Source organism: Spinacia oleracea, chromosome 6, assembly GCF_020520425.1.
Source record: "Spinacia oleracea cultivar Varoflay chromosome 6, BTI_SOV_V1, whole genome shotgun sequence".
Classification (NCBI taxonomy): domain Eukaryota; kingdom Viridiplantae; phylum Streptophyta; class Magnoliopsida; order Caryophyllales; family Amaranthaceae; genus Spinacia; species Spinacia oleracea.
The window spans coordinates 9,312,632-9,331,186 of record NC_079492.1 but is presented as its reverse complement, the minus strand read 5'-3'; the positions used below and the strand labels follow the sequence as shown (position 1 = coordinate 9,331,186).

General features: G+C 35.7%; 2 protein-coding genes across 2 annotated transcripts; one reads left to right on the top strand and one right to left on the bottom strand.

Annotated features, from left to right (window-relative positions):
* Positions 1-1,100: 1,100 nt before the first annotated feature.
* LOC130463340 (berberine bridge enzyme-like D-2) lies at positions 1,101-2,859 on the bottom strand. The gene has a single exon (XM_056832435.1). The coding sequence runs from the start codon at positions 2,802-2,804 to the stop codon at positions 1,182-1,184; it is 1,623 nt and encodes a 540-aa protein (XP_056688413.1). The 5' UTR covers positions 2,805-2,859; the 3' UTR covers positions 1,101-1,181.
* An 11,915-nt stretch (positions 2,860-14,774) lies between these two features.
* On the top strand, positions 14,775-17,938 carry LOC110778068 (peroxidase 56). Its single transcript, XM_021982629.2, has 4 exons — positions 14,775-15,044; positions 15,655-15,840; positions 16,456-16,621; positions 17,148-17,938. The coding sequence occupies exons 1-4, from the start codon at positions 14,814-14,816 to the stop codon at positions 17,561-17,563; spliced, it is 999 nt and encodes a 332-aa protein (XP_021838321.1). The 5' UTR covers positions 14,775-14,813; the 3' UTR covers positions 17,564-17,938.
* Positions 17,939-18,555: the final 617 nt, after the last annotated feature.

The following is an 18,555-nucleotide window of genomic DNA, read 5'->3' as shown; positions in this document are numbered from 1 at the left end:
CATGCTAAATAGCATATTAGTTAGATAAAGGTGGGTGATATACTGTAGCATGTGACCTGGCAATTTACAAACTGTCACACTTTTACAAGAATTTGTCTTTTATTCATACACGTAAAAAAATACTTCGTATTAAAAGCATACGTCTTCAAGAGTTTGCCCTTGATATAAGTCTTGGATGTTGATCAAATGTGATTCTTGTATAAACTAAATCAACCTCATAACATTGTGTTTTAGTTGATAACTAAAACGTCTAAAAGCAAAAAAATCTCGTCCAGTGTTATCTAATAATTGAAAGTCTGCGCACAAGTAAAGTGATGAGCATGAGAACAGTAATTTCTACCTTATTTTGGTCAAAATTATCCCAAAAATGTAATGCTCTCACAATCTAGCATAAAGATGATTTGGGTCAAGCTGGTCATATCACAGAGTCGTTTACCACATACTATAATGCTTGGCACAATATGGCCATATGGGTAGGGATAGGCAATGGATGACACATATTTGTACGCATCAACTCGTGGGTTACGTGGGTCATATTTTTTTGACAAGGCAATGCACGGTGTGGTCCAACACGGAAAATTCAAGCTAAAACAAGTGAAATTTGGCTTAGACACGCAAGCACGACAGAAAATGAAACGGTGTCGATCATGGGTTCGTACCGTGTCTGCATGTTCCCCCTTTTGAAAATTTGGTCATGACTCGTATCTAATTGTTTGAGTTATGGGTCGTGCCAAGGCAGGCCCAACGCACACAAGCTTGTCACAATGCTCGACCTGATCCATCGTTACTCTCACCTACTAACTCTTATGTTTTAGATCGAGGCTCGCAACGGCTTAACAAATTAGATAAGACTATTCCATTTTTATCTATGGTAGGAGTAAGGTTACGTGCGTTCGATCCCCTTATCTCACTTGTTGCGGAGTCTCTTTAAGACAATGGGATAATGATAATGAAAATGATGACGACCACTCTATTTTGATTTCATTTCAAGGAGTATGCTTCAAGTGTAATTGACATAATTAAAGATGTCTTGACCTAGTAATAAACATTAATGGTCTGTGCACGACACTGCGTTAGGTAATTCAAACTGAACAAAAATATTGTTTGACAAAAAATACACGAAACCATGTATTTCAACAACATTGATTTTTTTTGTTTTACAATAATAGTGTACACGTGATTCACAACTCGTCATGAGTTTGTACACTAGAAGAGGGAATCCCTTGTTTATGACTAAATACATTTTGTTGATCAATAACGTTCTTAACTTTCACCAACCTATCATAGTTTCCTAAGAAATATTTCTCCCCCCAAACTCTAGCCTTTTCAACAACATTATCATCATTATTAACCGTAAAATCAATTGTTCCTAGATCAAGGTCTATGTAATTAACATAAGCCGCCCTCGGATTCGAGGTTACAAAAGGTGTCATATAATCATACAAACTCCTAACCCAGCTTAAACACCGATCTTCCTCCTCTTCCTCTTCCTCTCCCCAAAACGAAGCATACAAAATGTTGTACACGTTCCCTTTTCGGTGAGGAAATGCAATCGAGTCGTTACTAATCCGGTCCATAATTCCTCCATAAGGGTCCAATAACATAAGCCCCGTGGGCTCTGAGGCAATTATTTCAAGTGCACCCTCTAAACCCTCAATCGGGACGTGTTCCCTAACATAGTCGGACTTGGTCTTGAAGTACGACTTATTTGACCAATACCGCGATTTTAAATCTTGGGTCGTACTTCCTTTAGGAAGTCCCGAGAAATATAAAACTGACTCGATCCAACTCATTTCGAGGTACTCTTCTTTATCGATCTTCAATTCCGGATATTGTTCGTCTATTATATCGATCGCCTCCGTTTTCGGCCCTAGATAAAACCCTTTGAACGTAGCATACACTTCTTTACGTGTGCTACTAGTAATATAAACCGAGATGTGAAAACCATCATCCAAATACGGGGCAACAAATTGCCATTTGTGTATTAGTTTAGCTAACTCATGAATTGGGCCTTGTTTGGTAACACTAAAACCAGTGACCCTTTTAGGTACATGAACTAGTTGGACTTTCCACCCATAAACAACCCCCCAATTCCCGCCACCACCGCCTCGTAAAGCCCAAAACACCTCCTCCCCCATCTCAGCCCGGCCCATAACCCGACCCTCGGCATCAATCAGGCCCACATCCAACACATTATCAGCTGAAAGCCCATACTTCCGGGTCATAACCCCAATCCCACCACCAGAAATATGCCCACTAACACCCACAGTGGGCCCCACCCCAGCAGGAAACCCATAGTAACTACTCTGCACCGCAATAGCAGAGAATAACTCCCCCAAAGTCGCTCCTCCTTCCACCCAAGCAGTCTCAGATTCAAGATCAACCATCACACGGTTGAGATTCATCATATCGATGATAACAAATGGGGTGTTGCCACGTGGGATTGAGGACATACCCTCATAGCTGTGCCCGCCACACCGGATCCTGATCTCTTGGGCTGATCTCCTACAACAGAGCACAGAGGTGGATAGCTGCTCCTTAGTGTGTGGCAAGATTATAGCCGTTGGTTTGGGGGTTGATTCTTTGGCTACCCTTAGATTTTGGAGAGAGAATTTGAGGAGGTGGTTGTAGTGAATAGAAGAAGGGTGGTTTGAATTTGGGTGTAAACTGAAGTTGGTGATTTTGTGATTAGTAAGGCAATTAAGTATGGGATAATCTGTTGTTTGGGAAAGAAGAAGAGTTAGATGGTGGAAAAAGATGAGAATTTGAAGGGAAATTGTTGGGTTTTGGGGAAGTTTTGCCATTGATGATGACTTGAATAGTTGAAGTAGCAAAAAGACAGACAATTATGCACAGTGGTGATATAAAAAGGAAATTATTTTGGTGGTTTTGGATATCATATTTTACCAATATGTGGAAGGTACACCCGATTGCAAGTAGTTTTACGTGTAATCAGTTCATTTTATACTTTTAATTAATCAAAAGCATATTTTTATAGTTTAAAAGCACATATTTATAAATTAAAAGCACTTTTTACAGTTTTAAAGCACATTGTTACAGATGAAAAGCAAAATTTTGCAAGTAAAAGGAAATGAAAAATATATAAGTATGTGCTTTTAAATCGTTAATGTGCTTTTTAAGTATGTAAATGTGCTTTTTAGTCGTAAAGATATGTGCTTTTAACCCGGTTACATGTATAATTACCTATAACCGGGTGTACCTTATAATTTTGTGGTGTTTTACATGGTGAAAATTTCTGAATATTATTACGGAGTACTATCTCCACTTATGGTAATTCTCGTGTAACGTTATGCACAAAGTTTTCAGACATTTGTTTTTTTTGGTGTTAATACCCGGGTTCACCCTTAGGGGCTAATTCGTATTTGAGGCGAGTTTTGGGTGGTTAGTTTTCAGTCCTTCCCAATTGTTGTTGAAGGGGGTCCGACGCGAGTTCTTCCTACCAAGTTCAACCTCACCACTGAACCAACAAGCAATTGGTAGTTTTCTGACATTTGTAAGTAGTACTCTGTATGTTCTAGGTTTTTGGTGAAAATGATTACGTACAGTTATTTTTATGTCCATTGGCGGTCTCTATTATATTTTTCCGCACATGTACGGAGAAAATGTGAGAGGGTACACGTTGTATTTGGGTGCATCTAATATGTTTTAGGCTTCTAGTCTTTCAAGGTTTAGTTATGTTCACCTTATTTACATTTATTTCAGAAAAAAATAAGTTGAATTAAGTTTAGTTAAGTTCAGATAAATTCAGTTAAGTTTAGTTAAAGATGTGTTATATTCACTTGATTTTTACGTATTTTTACTGAACTTATCTTATCTGAACTTATCTGAATTTAACTGAATTTATCTGAATTTATTAGAACTTATCAAAACTAGAGAGTTAGATGGTGAAAAAAGACTAGAATTTGAAGGAAATTTGTTGGGTTTTTTTTTTTGGGAAGTTTTGCCATTGAAAATGATTTTGAAAAGTTGTTGTAGTAAAAATGACAAATATTTATGTTATCGTTTTTTTTTTAATGCAAATGAGTTTTAAAGTCAATATAAATTACAAATAGAGATGGGGAAATTTGAATTTTGGTAGATACCTGTGTTGACAGTTATGATTTGAAATGAAACTTATTTGGGAGTTTGTGGATAAATGTTTTTCATGGTGAAAATTTCTGAAAAATATTACTCCCTTGCTTTTATGGTAATTCTAATTTAAGGTTATTCACAAAGTTTTTGACGTCTGTAAATGGCAAGTTCTGGGTAATTAAGTGGAAAATCCTCTTGATAATAGAATTTTCTATGATCAATAAAACAAGCAATTACATTAACAATTTATTATGACTACAAGTCGTGTAATGTACATTCAACTAAACATCACTCATATTTTTGCTCATTTGCACATTACGTCATTATAAATTGAGATCGTTAATAAAAAGTCCTCATTCCAGTTTTCTCCTAAAAAAAATTTTGAGACAACTTCATGCAAAATAAGTTGAATTAATAAGTTCCTCTATTTGAATTTCCCAATGTGTTAAAAATCCGAATTATAAAATTTTACTCCGTTAAATTCGTTTTGAAAAGTATCTTTGATATTGTATTCATTTATAATTGTGTGATTAAATTAGATCCCATAATGCATTATTGAGGCTGAGATACACCAAACACAGTCTATTTTTTATTATTTAACAGAAAAGATGCCCACGATTCCACGAACAAGGCTTATTTATCATAATGGGCCAAAGAAAAAATATATATAATCCCCACAAAATCACCTAATATGGTCCAACATCAATAATTGGCAAAATTTTTAAAAGAAAATAAGATACTAAAAAAAAGCACTAGAAAACACAATTTTTTTTTTTTTTTTGACATAGGCTCAAACATACATAATTAATTGAAAAGGTTCACATACTACAACAAACTACGGAGTACTACTAGAGCTTTACTAGCTCTTACAAATCAAATTAAACAGTAAACTTTACAAATCGCAAAGGTAGTGAACACTTTGATTGTCATCCCTTGACTGATGAAACCCCATAACATTTCTACATTTTCATTTTCACTTGGCTCAAAGCAAGCTTGTAGTCGAAAGGAAGCTCTTGAAACCCTGTGATACTTGAACGACAAAGAGAGGCACCAAAGGATAGATAAAGCACTCATTGATATATTCAACCAACTTTGTAAGCAGGGTGAAATGCTCACAAACAAAATGAGACACTGATCTTATACCTTTTTGAAAAGGTACATGGAGTCTTTCCTTGGAATAGAAGAGACTTAACCTAGTTGACAAGCTATGAACCCCCAAACTTTGGGGAGCTGTCTTCGGATAAAAAAAAATTTGAATGCAATGAGATCACCTCTCATCGCAAACCTAAACCGAACAACCCAACTTTGTGGACACCAACACCCCCTTCCATAATCACCCCATCTTCTCCCTTCGCCTTATAACCCGACATACCACCCCTAGAGGTAGTGTGAACACCCAGGAAAAAATTATTTCTTATATGCACCCATAAGTATTTATGCTGCATCCTATCGTAAATTGATTGATCATCCACCTTTTTTAAGGACTTTATTTGGCTGAACTGAATGGAGCTGAACTGAACTTAACTGAACTGAATGAACATGAACTGAACTGAAGTGAACTGAACTGAGCTGAGCTGAACTGAACTGAACTGAATGAATAGTAAATAATAATAATAAATAATAATAAATAATAAATAATGAATAATGAATAATTAATAATGAATAATTAATAATTAACAATGAATAATTAATAATTAATAACTAATAACTAATAACTAATAACTAATACTCCGTAACTAATAACTAATAACTAATAACTAATAAGTAATAAGTAATAATTATTAACTACTCCCTCCTTTCCATAATGTTCCTCACTTTTGCATTATGCTCGGTCTCCAATGCACTACTTTGACCGTTAATAATTTTAATTTCGTATTAGTAAAAGTTATAAAAAATTGATATTTAGAAAATTTATATTGAAACGAATCCAATGATATCACACAAGTTAACATTTATACTTTTAATCATACTATTAATTACGGTCAAAGTTTTTAAACTTTGACCATATGAATAGTAAACATGAGGAACATTATGGAACGGAGGGAGTAAGTAATAATTACTCCGTAATAATTAATAATTAATAATAAATATAATGTTAATATTTATAACAATACTAATAATAATAAATAATAACTACAATATTCATAATTATTTATTAATAACAATAATTACATATAATATTAATATAATAATAGTAACATTTAAGAAATAATAACGATACTGATAATTTATATATACATATATAAGTAATAATTGTGAATTTTAGTTGCAATATCAAGAATAAAAATAATTACAAAGAAAGATGAACCCGTTCTTTTGAACTGAACTGAATTGAACTTAATGACGCTGAACTGAACTAAACTGAACTGAATGGAGTTGAACTGAACTGAACTGAAATGGACTGAACTGAACTGAACTGAACTGAATTGAATGAAACTGCAAAAAAGTCTAAAAGAACAGAGCCATAGCTAGCAATTACAACTATCATAAGGTGATGGTAGTAAAGCGCGAAGATCCATTTGAAGAGACGATGGACTCGATGGTACATCAAAAAAATCGGATGATTACAAAATGTAGGGAGATTGTACTGATGTAATTACACATCCTTCCTTTGATAAACATCACTTGGTCAATCAATTAATTAACCTTAGGCTACTTCCCTTATTGTTATGTGGTTTTAAAGTGGAACCTCACTTGATCTTGCAATATGTACTCTCTTTATTGATGACAGATTTATGGGTGCGACTCAGACAGGTATTTAACATGGTATCAGAGTCTGGGCCACAACTTTGACACTGGACTTTTAATACTCTTGGTCAAATTGAAAATGACACGTGTAAGAAGGTGTATCAAGAAACACACTCTAACCCATGAAACATCACATATGACCGAATTAAAAAGGGATCTCGCATGTAAAGTGGAGTGTTGAAGCATAACCTAGCTTCCAAGGTTTTATTTGACACACTATTTCAAGCGTATTAAATGATAAGGTGCTGAACTTTTAAGTTACCTTAAATGACTAGAGTGGTTTATCAAGTACCTTAAATAGAATATAAGGCCTTGAAATTGCCTTAAATTGAGATGTTACTTTGAGTAACGTTTCAATTTAAGGTTCTTAAATTTTCGTATTTTACCTTTGATTTTTTTTATTTAAGACAATTGTTTTACAAATTTCAGCTCCTTAAACCATTCATTTTACCAAACAACTCATGTAATGATCTAGTCTGATACCTTATTAGTTTCAGCACCTTATCTGTTTCAGCTACAACTTTCCAGTTTTTTTTTTTTTTGATAAGCAAGTTAAGGTATTTATATTGCATCAAAAAACCAACACCAATACAGTGCCTGGGAGACAAACCTCCAAGAACACACAAAAGACAGCAGGCTTAAACAAAGCCAAACAGACCAAGAAAACTAAGCCTTAATCAAGGCATTAAACCAAGTAATATCCCCAGCACTAGTTTTTTTAGGGATTACAAATTGAATTCTGTTATGAACACATTGCTGTATATTATGTACAACTTTATCTACAGTTCTGACTTGTTGATTCCACAATGCATTGTTTCTTTCCTGTCAGATGAAATACACAGTACACAGAATAGTAGCAGCAATAACACCCCTTCTGAACCTGCTAGTTTTCCTTCTAAGCAACCATTTGATTGCTGCAGTCAAAAGTTTAGGAAGATGATCAATCTGCAACCATCTGCCAGCTGTAGTCCAGCACCTAGAACTGTACTGACACTCAAAGAAAAGATGAGAATGACTCTCCATCTCATCCCCACATAGCAGGCAAGTGTTATCAGTTATAACCCCAAATCTCATCATCCTATCTTTAGTTGTCAATCTCTCAAGCATAGCAAGCCAAGAGATGAATCTATGTTTAGGATGACTAAGTCTGCTCCAAACAATAGAGGCTCAAGGAGATCTTTGAGCTGCAGGACAAAGGGAACAATAGGCCTGTTTTATAGAATAAGAGTGTAAACCCCTCAATTGCTCAACAGTGATAAACTCCTTCATTTTCTCTTTTACTTGACAGATAGCCTTCCAATACCAGCTATCTCTAGTTTTGGGAGAATACTCCCACTAGCTCTTATCTTTAATGTATACTGAGTGAACCCACCTGCCCAAACATTATCTTTTTTTGTGATTATCATCCACACATGTTTCCCCATATCTGCAACATTCCACAGTTTTAGGTTAATAAGGCCAAGGCCCCCCTCTTTCTTTGGTTTACACATCTCCTTCCAAGCCACTTTGCCTGTTTTTTGAGAATCAGTTGCACCACTCCAAAGGAAGTTCCTGTAAATCTTATTAACTGTGTTGTAGACAGTTTTAGGAAGAATCATGATTTGGGACCAGTAGGAGTGTAAAGTCATCAGGACAGAATTAACCAGAGTTAGTCTGCCAGCAAAGGAAAGATTTCTTGTGCTCCAAATTTTGATTCTGGCACACATCCTTTCTACTATTTTCTCACAATCAGCAACACAAATTCTTTTAGAGCAAATTGGGATTCCCAGGTATCTGAAGGGGAAGCTTCCTTTTGTGAATCCAGTCATGTTTAAACCTCTTTGCACCTCCCCATCATCCATACCAGAGCAGTACACAGAAGTTTTGGCAGGACTAGATTTCAACCCTGTGGTGTTAGAGAATAACTTAAACCCCTGCATCAAGAGATGAACTGATCTAAACTCCCCTTTACAGCAAAGTATGATGTCATCAGCAAAACAAAGATGGTTCAGCTTAGTGTCTCCACACCTAGGATGATGCTTGAATCCATCCTTCTCTCCCACCAGTATTAAGATCCTTGAAAGATACTCAATACATAGAACAAAAAGCAAGGGAGAAAGAGGATCTCCTTGCCTCAAACCCCTCTTCCCTTCAAAGAAACCATGTAAAGAGCCATTTATATGCAGAGAGTACTTAGGGGTTCTGATGCATCTCATTACAAGGAAGATGAAATGTTCAGGAAAGCCTAAACCCACCATCATTTCTTCCACAAAATCCCACTCAACTGTGTCATAAGCTTTTTGAAGGTCCAGTTTGATGAGACACCCTGCTTGGCCATTTTTCCTTTCATATCCTTTTACCAAATCTTGGCAAACCATGATGTTGTGGGCTATAAATCTACTATGAACAAATGCCCCTTGATTCTGAGCAATTAGATCAGGAAGCACTTTCCTAAGTCTATTACACAAAACTTTGGAAATACACTTGTACACCACATTGCAACAAGAGATAGGTATATACTCTTGAACACTCACAGGGTTCTTCCCTTTAGGGATGAGAGTAATGCTTGTTGCATTGATCTCCTTTAACAAGTTACATGTGTGCAGAAAATCCAGGATTGCATTACTAATATCACCCCCAAACTCATCCCAAGCACCTTTGAAAAAGGCACTACCAAAGCCATCAGGCCCAGGGGCTTTGTCTCCATCAATATCCCACATGGCACTCTTTACTTCATCCACTGTAAAACCAGAAGAGAGCAGGCCACTCATGGTTGGAGTCACAGTGGGCCCTTTGTTGATAACAATTTGCTTGACTGAAGTTCTATTGCAGGAACTACCCAATAAAACCTTATAGTATTCCAGAAATGCATTTGGAACTTGAGCAGGATCAGTTGTCCAAACTCCATGCATATCTTTGATGGAGAAAATAGTATTGTGGATTTGTCTCTGTCTGATAGCCCTATGAAACATAGCAGTATTATCATCCCCCCCAGCCAACCAAGCCATTTTTGACTTTTGAGCCAAAAAACTTAAGTAAGCAGAGTGAGCTTGAATATAAGCCAGTTGAGCATTCTTCTCTTTATCAGCAATCTCATGATTTGAAGGGTTCAGATGCAGCTCATTTTGCAGAACATTAAGGTATTGTCTAGCTTTCAAATCTTGGATCTCAATATCTCCAAAACCTTCCTTATTTAAGAGCTTCAAAGCCCCTTTGACTTTCTTCAACTTCTGCACTACTTGAAACATTTTTGTACCCTGAACCTGATCCTCCCATGCCTTTTTCACTAACTCACTGTACTGTGGATGAGATTGCCACATTTTGAAAAATCTAAAAGGTTTTCTACCACTAGCAACAGTAGGATAAACAGAAATCACACCTGGGCAATGATCAAAATAACCCTCATTCCTGAAACTGACCTCAGTATTTGGGTATTGATCAAGCCAAAGAGAGTTCACCATCACCCTGTCCAATTTAGAGAACACCCTATTGGATCCTTGTTGTTTATTATTCCATGTATAAAAATTGCCACTAAACTTTGCATCCTCAATCCCACAGTGACTGACACAATTCTGGAAATCCTGAGTTTCACTCAACCTCACATCACTACCCACCCTTTCACCAGTGTTTAGAACACAGTTGAAATCCCCCATCAAGATCCAAGGGTCCTTTATTTTGTCACCAAATCTACAAAGATCACCCCACAGGGCAGTCCTCTCCATTTGAGAGTTATGAGCATAAATGAAAGAGCACTCAAACTGCTTCCCATTTTTAGGAACAATTGAACACTGAATCAACTGACTGGAGGAAAAATGAGGATTTACTTGAAACTCACAAGGGTCCCAAGCTAGAACAATTCTCCCCCCAGGGTGACTCATGTTATTAGAAGTGAAAGCCCAACCAGAAAACAAATTGAGGTACAAAGCTCCTAGATTATGAGCTTTGACCTTTGTTTCAAGGAGACAAACCAAGCTGCACTAGTTATTCTGCAGAAACATCTTCACATCTTTCTGCTTGGTGAGCTTGTTTATCCCCCTGACATTCCAGAAAAGAACTCTATCCATGAGTGCCAAGAGGCTGTCCACCTCCATTTGCACCTACATGGATATTAGCACTAACAAAATCAACATCAGTGTCAATCTGGGCTTCCTGTTCCAGCATATGGAAAGAGTTCCTCACAGCTACAGGAACACTATTCTCCTCCCTTCTAACTTGAGCAGTTTTGTTTGCCTGAACAAATCCATCCTCTGTGGCAGCTACTTGAGTTCCCACAGTGATGGGTTTTGATTTTGCAACCCAAATCTTCTTATGCCCCTTCTTCTTCTTGCATGCTGTTACTGTATGGCCCAAGAGTTTACAGTGATCACATACAACTGGTCTCCATTCGTACCCTATTTGCACATTTTTCATTTGCCCATGCTCATCATGAAACTTGACACAAGCAGGTAAATGTTGGTCAATGGCTATCTCAATTTGTACTCTGGCAAAGGAAAGCTTATCCCTACGGGTAGTAGCATGATCAGCTTGAATGAACCTCCCTACAGAGCTCACAATTTTCCCCAAACTCCTGTTTCCCCAAAATTTCAATTCAAGATTCTTCAATTGAATCCAGATTGGGACAACCTTAACCTCCTCTCTGAAATTCGTAATATCCTTATGCCAGGGCTTGCACACAACAGGTTTCTTATCAAACGTAGGCCTATTTTCAGCAAGAACTTTATCGCGGTTCTCCATAGTAATAAATCTCACCAAGAAAACCCCATGTTCAATAGCCACGACCTTGTCTACCCCCAAATCTTTCCAAATTCTCCTAAAAAAACCCTCAATAACAAATATAGGTGGATTAGCCCCCAAAACCGCATAAACAATTGCTGAATTCCAGTAATCTACTTCATCTTGTATATCATCTAGATCAATGCTGACTACATTCTCAAATTCGAAATCAGGTTGAAGAACAGGGGTAGGGTTTACCTGATGAACAACATTTCGCGATTCGCTCGACTTCATGACTGTCACCCAGGAAGAAAGAGTCCTACGTATCTCCGGTCTAGATCTCAAAAGAGAATTTGCAGCAATTGGTGATAAAAGAGCCCCATCCTCATCGTCATCATCAGTTTTGTTCGTATCCAAACTTTCAACTGATTCTACCTCCATCGCAGAGTAACCTAAAATCTCATCCATTGCCTTCGTCTTCTTCGCCTTTGAATCCGACGAAGGGCCTGCCGGTTTCCGTTGGGTTCTTCGAGCTTTTGATTTGCCTGCCATGGCGCCAGCGCATGTTAGAGCAGAACGCTTAACCTACGCCGAGAGAAAATCTTGGGCGCGAAGAAACCTTTAAGTTCCCTTTTTGTGGTCGTGATATTGTTTTTTTTTACCAAGATCAACTTTCCAGTTTCAGCTCTATTTCGGTTATTTTTGTCAAACGTAGCCCAAAATAACACATGGGAGTGTACGTCTCACATTGATTTCAAGGGGAATATCTTTTGATCTTGTAATCTCGATTCTCTCTCTTAATAACGGATGCCGGCCCATCATGTATTAACATAAATTAAGCGATCACCACCATTGTTAGTTACCTGATTTTCCGAGATGTTGCTTAAATAGTAAGCTAGGACGTTTACATTTGATTACCCAATGTCTTGTAATAGAACTACTTCTACTACGAAGTATTAAATTATAATTGACACCGTTAATATAATTCCCCACATGCATGTGTTAGATGAGCAGCACTTTACCCAACTTGATTGCCATGATTGGGGCTGTAGTGGTTAACGTAATGCCTGTAGACTGTAGTAGTTAACACTTCTTAGGTGAATGATTTCTGTAATATAAGTTGATATACTTCATCCGTTCCGGAAATATCGTATCATGGTTGACTTTAATTTCTTAATCATTACTTTGACTCTTAATATCTCAAACTGTATGCAAGTAAAAATTATAAAAAAATTAATTTAGAAAGTATATATCGATACGAATTTAACATGTCCTCACATAACTAAAATTTTCTTACGTACGAATCACAAAAAATGGCCAAAGATGTAGTGTGAATAGTGTAAAAAACAAATGGTGCGACATTTCCGGAACGGAGGAAATAGTATATTCCGTACTACCTTTATCCACGTTATTCTAACCCTTGATACAAGAGTTTTACTTTGTTATTTTTTATTCAACTAGTTGTTGGACCGCGCGCGTTAGCGCGCGGTCCCCCAAGATATTGAAATCCATTAGCAAAAATAATAGTGTAAATATGTTGAATAATTAGACGAGAAGTAAATTATTTACCAAATGTTAAGTAAATATGTTATGATTTCTAATAATACCTTGCAAATGAAATAGTCCGATATTTTATTTATAAATATATAATTTACGCATATAAAGATAAATAAATTATGAAAAAGAACGTAAGAGGAAAAAAATGATAAAAGGGATCTAGTCATCAGATATAAGGTGAAAGAAAGAAAAAAGAAGAAATAAAATAAAAGGAAATGTTGATGGTAAGATTTGAACCTTAGAACAAAGGAAACAAGCATGTAGAGCTTACAAAGGGAAGGTTTGAAAATTTTACTCCTTATAAATAGTGAATTTCAAGGAATCCTCACTCATATTACTATTGATAAGCATAGTACTCAAAACACATGCATTTTAAAGGTTTGGGAAGTAGTGTCGCCGTTGAAACTAGGGGTGTAAGTGGATTGAGAAAAGTCCAAAGTCCAATCCAGTCCAGTCCAAACTTGTCGGACTGGATCGGACTTGAAAATTTTTGGATCGGAATTGGACTGAAATTACCAAGTCCAATTATTTTTGGACTGGACTTGGACTCAACCTTTTGGAGTCCAAAAATCCAATTAAGTCCAAAGTTTTAAGATTTATTTATAGATAAACATATGTAATTTGAAAACTATTGTGAAATATGTGATTTTTAGGCCTTTATATACTATGTGCAACAAAAAACAATCAAATATTACCCTATATATAAAACCCATAACCCAAAAATATTCTATCAACCTCTTTCTCTTTCCCTTTCTCTCGTCGGTTGTGATGGTCCATTATTGAGCTTCAATATTTTAAAATTTTATTTTTTTAAGAACTGGAACCTCTTTTGGCTAAGTATTTAGATGTGTAAGACATAATGTTACTTGCAATTATATTATTTATTAATGGATAATTTTTTTTCTCTTTATGCAAAAGTGACATGTAGTTATAGGTGTTAAAGTATTTCATACCCAATTTTTAATACTCGTAAATTCTATTTTATGTGTATTATTTGCATTCTTTTTTGAATTTAGTATTATTTTCATTTATGTTCAAACCAGTTGAGTTTAACTTTTTAGAAAAAAAAATTAAAATAAAATTTTTTTTCAAAAAAAAAAATCGGATCGGATTGGACTGGATTCGGACTCAAGATTTTTTTTATAGATCGGACTGGATCGGACTTGAAAAAAGTTTGGATCGGACTCGGACTCAAATATCCAAGTCCAAAAAATTTTGGATTGGATTTGGACTTGGCAAAGTCCAATCCAGTCCATCCAATTTACACCCCTAGTTGAAGCATAGTCTTCCCAAACAACACATGTAACTGAAGTAAGTGTTCGACATTAACAACAGAAACGAGAAGTGTTTCCTTAATAAGGCTAAAATGTTGCTCTATTTATTGCCATATGATTTTAAGTTGAAACATCTTTAAACTTGTAAAAGTGAACTCTCTCTCTTACTGACGGGGCGGTCAAGACCAGTAATAGTTTCGTAAGATATGAATATAATTTTTGTTTGTGCTCAAGTAATTTAAAAATGATCATCAACCATCAAGTTCGAGTAGATCAACAAAACAATCTAACAAAAATCCATAACAGCATTGTAACAGCATTGCACCTTTTACGACGAGTACGTATGTTCATATCCAAGAAGTATATATATATGTAACATCAAATTCATCTAACAGCAACACAATTCACAAAGCTACTTAATTAATTATCAAACAAAGCAAAACCTAAGAAATGGCTAACAGTCTAAGAGTCATTTTTACTCTCTTCCTTCACTTGCTTATGATTACGCCCTTCATCATCCATGGTGTAAGTGGGCATTATGCCCTAAATATAGGGTTTTACTCAGAATTATGTCCACAAGCCGAGTCCATAACAAAGAGGGTTATCAATGAAGTAATCGCGATTGCACCTTCTCTTTCAGGGCCTTTGTTAAGAATGTTCTTTCATGATTGCTTTGTGAGGGTATGTATCTATCATTCATACTACCTCCGTTTTAAAATGATATTTAATTACATTTTTCGTTTTAGCCTGTTTTATAATGTTCTTTACACTTTCCTTTATTCTATCTTTAGATATAAAAAATTATTTTCGTGTTAGTCCGTTTTATAATGTTCTTTACATTTTCCGTTTTAGTCCGTTTTATAATGTTCTTTACACTTTATGTTCAGTTCAGTTCAATTCGGTTCAATTCAGTCCAGTTCAGCTCTAAAGAACAGAGCCTTACCCTACAATATTTACAAATTTTCACTCATTTTCTCTTACTTTCTTCATTTTTTACACTCATCCACTTTTTTACACATTTATCTTACTTTACCCAAATTTTATTATATTCAACCAAATTTTCGATTTTTGTCTTAATATTTGTGCAAATAGTAACTGAATGAAATGAAGGTAGTATATATATTTGGAAGTATGTTCATTTTCCAGAATTGATATCCTTATTCATGAAACTGATTTTGGCACACCCATTATCATAACACAGTTTTTTGTGCTCTAGATGATGTGCAAAAATCAATTTTCCCTTTTTCAGGTAAATTACGTGTTTCTAATGTTATAGAGATTTGTTTTACAGGGGTGTGATGCGTCCATTCTTTTGAACTCCCCAATCAAACAAGCTGAAAAGGATGCAACTCCAAATCTTACCCTAAGAGGGTTTCAAATTATCGACAGAGTTAAAGATGCGTTAGAGCAAGCTTGTCCTGGAATTGTTTCATGTGCCGATATAGTAGCTTTAGTAGCTAGAGATGCTGTGGCAGCAGTAATTACTTTACTTCCCTTGCTTTTAAAACTATTGCATACATCATTTTATGTTAAAGAACATAACCTACATATGAGTATTAGACATTTATCCCGCAAAAGAAAAATAGAGATGGATTGACTAACATATAAGATTGGTAGGCTACTTCAACTATCACCAATTGCTTGTAGAATAGAATCTCGTCAGACATATATGTGGTCACACTACAAGAAATTGTACCATTAGCGACGGGATTATCGTTGATTAATGACGGGATTTTCTGTCGCGAACCCGTCATGAAAGGAAGCCGTCGTTTATAGAAATCACGTCGTTAACCCGTTGTAAAAGCGGTTGTTCCCGTCTTTGTTTGGTTGTTACCCCCGCGCAAAAGGTTTTTGCGGCGGGATTTTTAATACGTCGTAATTAGGTTGTCATTAAATATACAAATTCTTGTAGTGTCAATATTTTCTCTTGTAAGTTTATCATGGTATCATAATATAGTCAACAATCTTGACTCATTGTTTGTCCCTAAAAGAGAGATGATCCCGTAAGAACGTTATGTGATCTATCCAGATCGCAAGCTTAACCATAATATATACTTTGTAACATGTTGTAATATTTGTGTTTGTACTATAGGTGGGTGGACCGCATTGGGAGGTCGAAACCGGAAGAAGAGACGGTATCATATCATCCCTCAATGAGGCACTAACTACTCTTCCATCATCATCATTGAACATAAACTCTCTTATAACAATGTTTCAACAAAAAGGACTTACTCATAAAGATCTTGTTGTCCTTTCAGGTATGTACTTTATTTACAATTAATAAGTTCATTATAGTACTATTGAGGTATATATTGGCTTGGTGCTTACCCTAGTAAAAAAAATCCTTGTTGCAGCGGATTTTTAGACCCTTGTTACAGTGTACATTGTATGCTGCAATAAGTCTTAACCTGTTGCAGCGTACATTGTTCGCTGGAAAAAGTATATATATATATATATATATATATATATATATATATATATATATATATATATATATATATATATATATATATATATATATATATAAAATCAAGGCCTGTTGCAGCGTACAAATTGGTGTACGCTACAACAGACGGGTTTATGACTGAGGGTATGTGTATGATAAATCTCAATTTTGAATCTCCCACCTCTATTTGTAATTTGTATTGTTTTTTTTTTCTCATTCGCACCAAAAAAATGATTATATTACCTTTATGGCTCATTCGTACGCAAAAAAAAATTGTTGGCATGGATCACACAAAATTTCCATCTTTTTATGATCATGTTATTGTGTACTTGTTGCAGCTGGACACACAATCGGAATATCTCATTGCTCGTCTTTCATAAATCGTCTATACAATTTTTCCGTCATAGATAACACCTCCGATCCAACCCTAGATTCCGAGTACATGGACAAGTTAAAAACGAGGTGCACGAAAGACGGTCCTAATGTGTTAGTGGAAATGGACCCTGGAAGCTTCAGGACTTTCGACGAGCATTACTACGAGCTTGTGTCGAAGAGAAGAGGGTTATTCCGATCTGACGCTGCTTTACTTGATAATCCCGAAACCAAAGCTTATGTTGAGACCCATAGATATGGGAATCGAGAAGCTTTCTTTCGAGATTTTGGAGTGTCAATGGTAAATATGGGTAGGATAGAGGTCCTAACTGGTAATTTTGGTGAAGTTAGGAAAATTTGCTCCAAGGTTAACTCACTATAACTAAAATGCATAGGCAAATGCATTTTGGTTTCCTGCATCTTTTTGGAACTTTGAGAGTTATTTGACCGCTACCTCTGCCGCTCTGAACTTGTAATATTAGACGCTAAAAGGTCGAGAATCATTTTGAAAAGACTTCCTCTAAAATGGAATTATACTTTACTTATAGAAAGATGATAATTGATACTTTCTCTGTTCTTATTTACATAACATAATTGGGTTTTTGACACTATTTACACAAGCTACTTTAACTTCCTTTTGTGATTTATATTTAACAAAAAAAAAAAAATTAGTCGTGTGTCTCAATAAATATGTTTTAAATATCAAATTCTTATAATTTTTTCTTATCCATAATGGAAAAATATTAACGTTTGAAATCGTGCCTAAATAATTGTGTCATTTAAAAAAGATCGGATGAAGTATTTTTTAAGCAGGTAGCCAAAAGATTAAATAATTTAAATAATTTTTTTATTATTAGCTAGCTAATTGCGGAGTTGTGGCTTAATGAATTGCACAATAGTTTGGTAAAGCACAAAAACTGGGCTCTATAGTCGGACACATTGGTCTGGGAAATTGGGCTCAAACTTACAAATCATATATTTCAATAATTGGGTCAAACTATTGGCCCTTCAGTTGATAGGGCCGTTGTAGTTATTGTCTTAAACAGTAGTGGATTAAAGTCAATTTGAACAGACGTTTACAATAGCTACTGAAGCTAGCACTCAATCAGTCCATAAGCCTTGGCTATGGTCAAATTATCTTGTACTCCTAACTGCTAAGTAAAGTTGTAAAAGACTAATCCGATTCAACCGAATCCAATAGTAATCGATCTGTAGAGCTGACAAACGTGTCGTATTGGGTTGTGTTCGTGCCGAATATAAACGGGTTGGAAAAGTCTCAACACTAACCCGCCCATTTAATAAACGTGTCGTGTCGTGTTGACCCGTTTAACTAATCATGTCATAATATCTTGACACTAACCCGTTTCTTTTTGT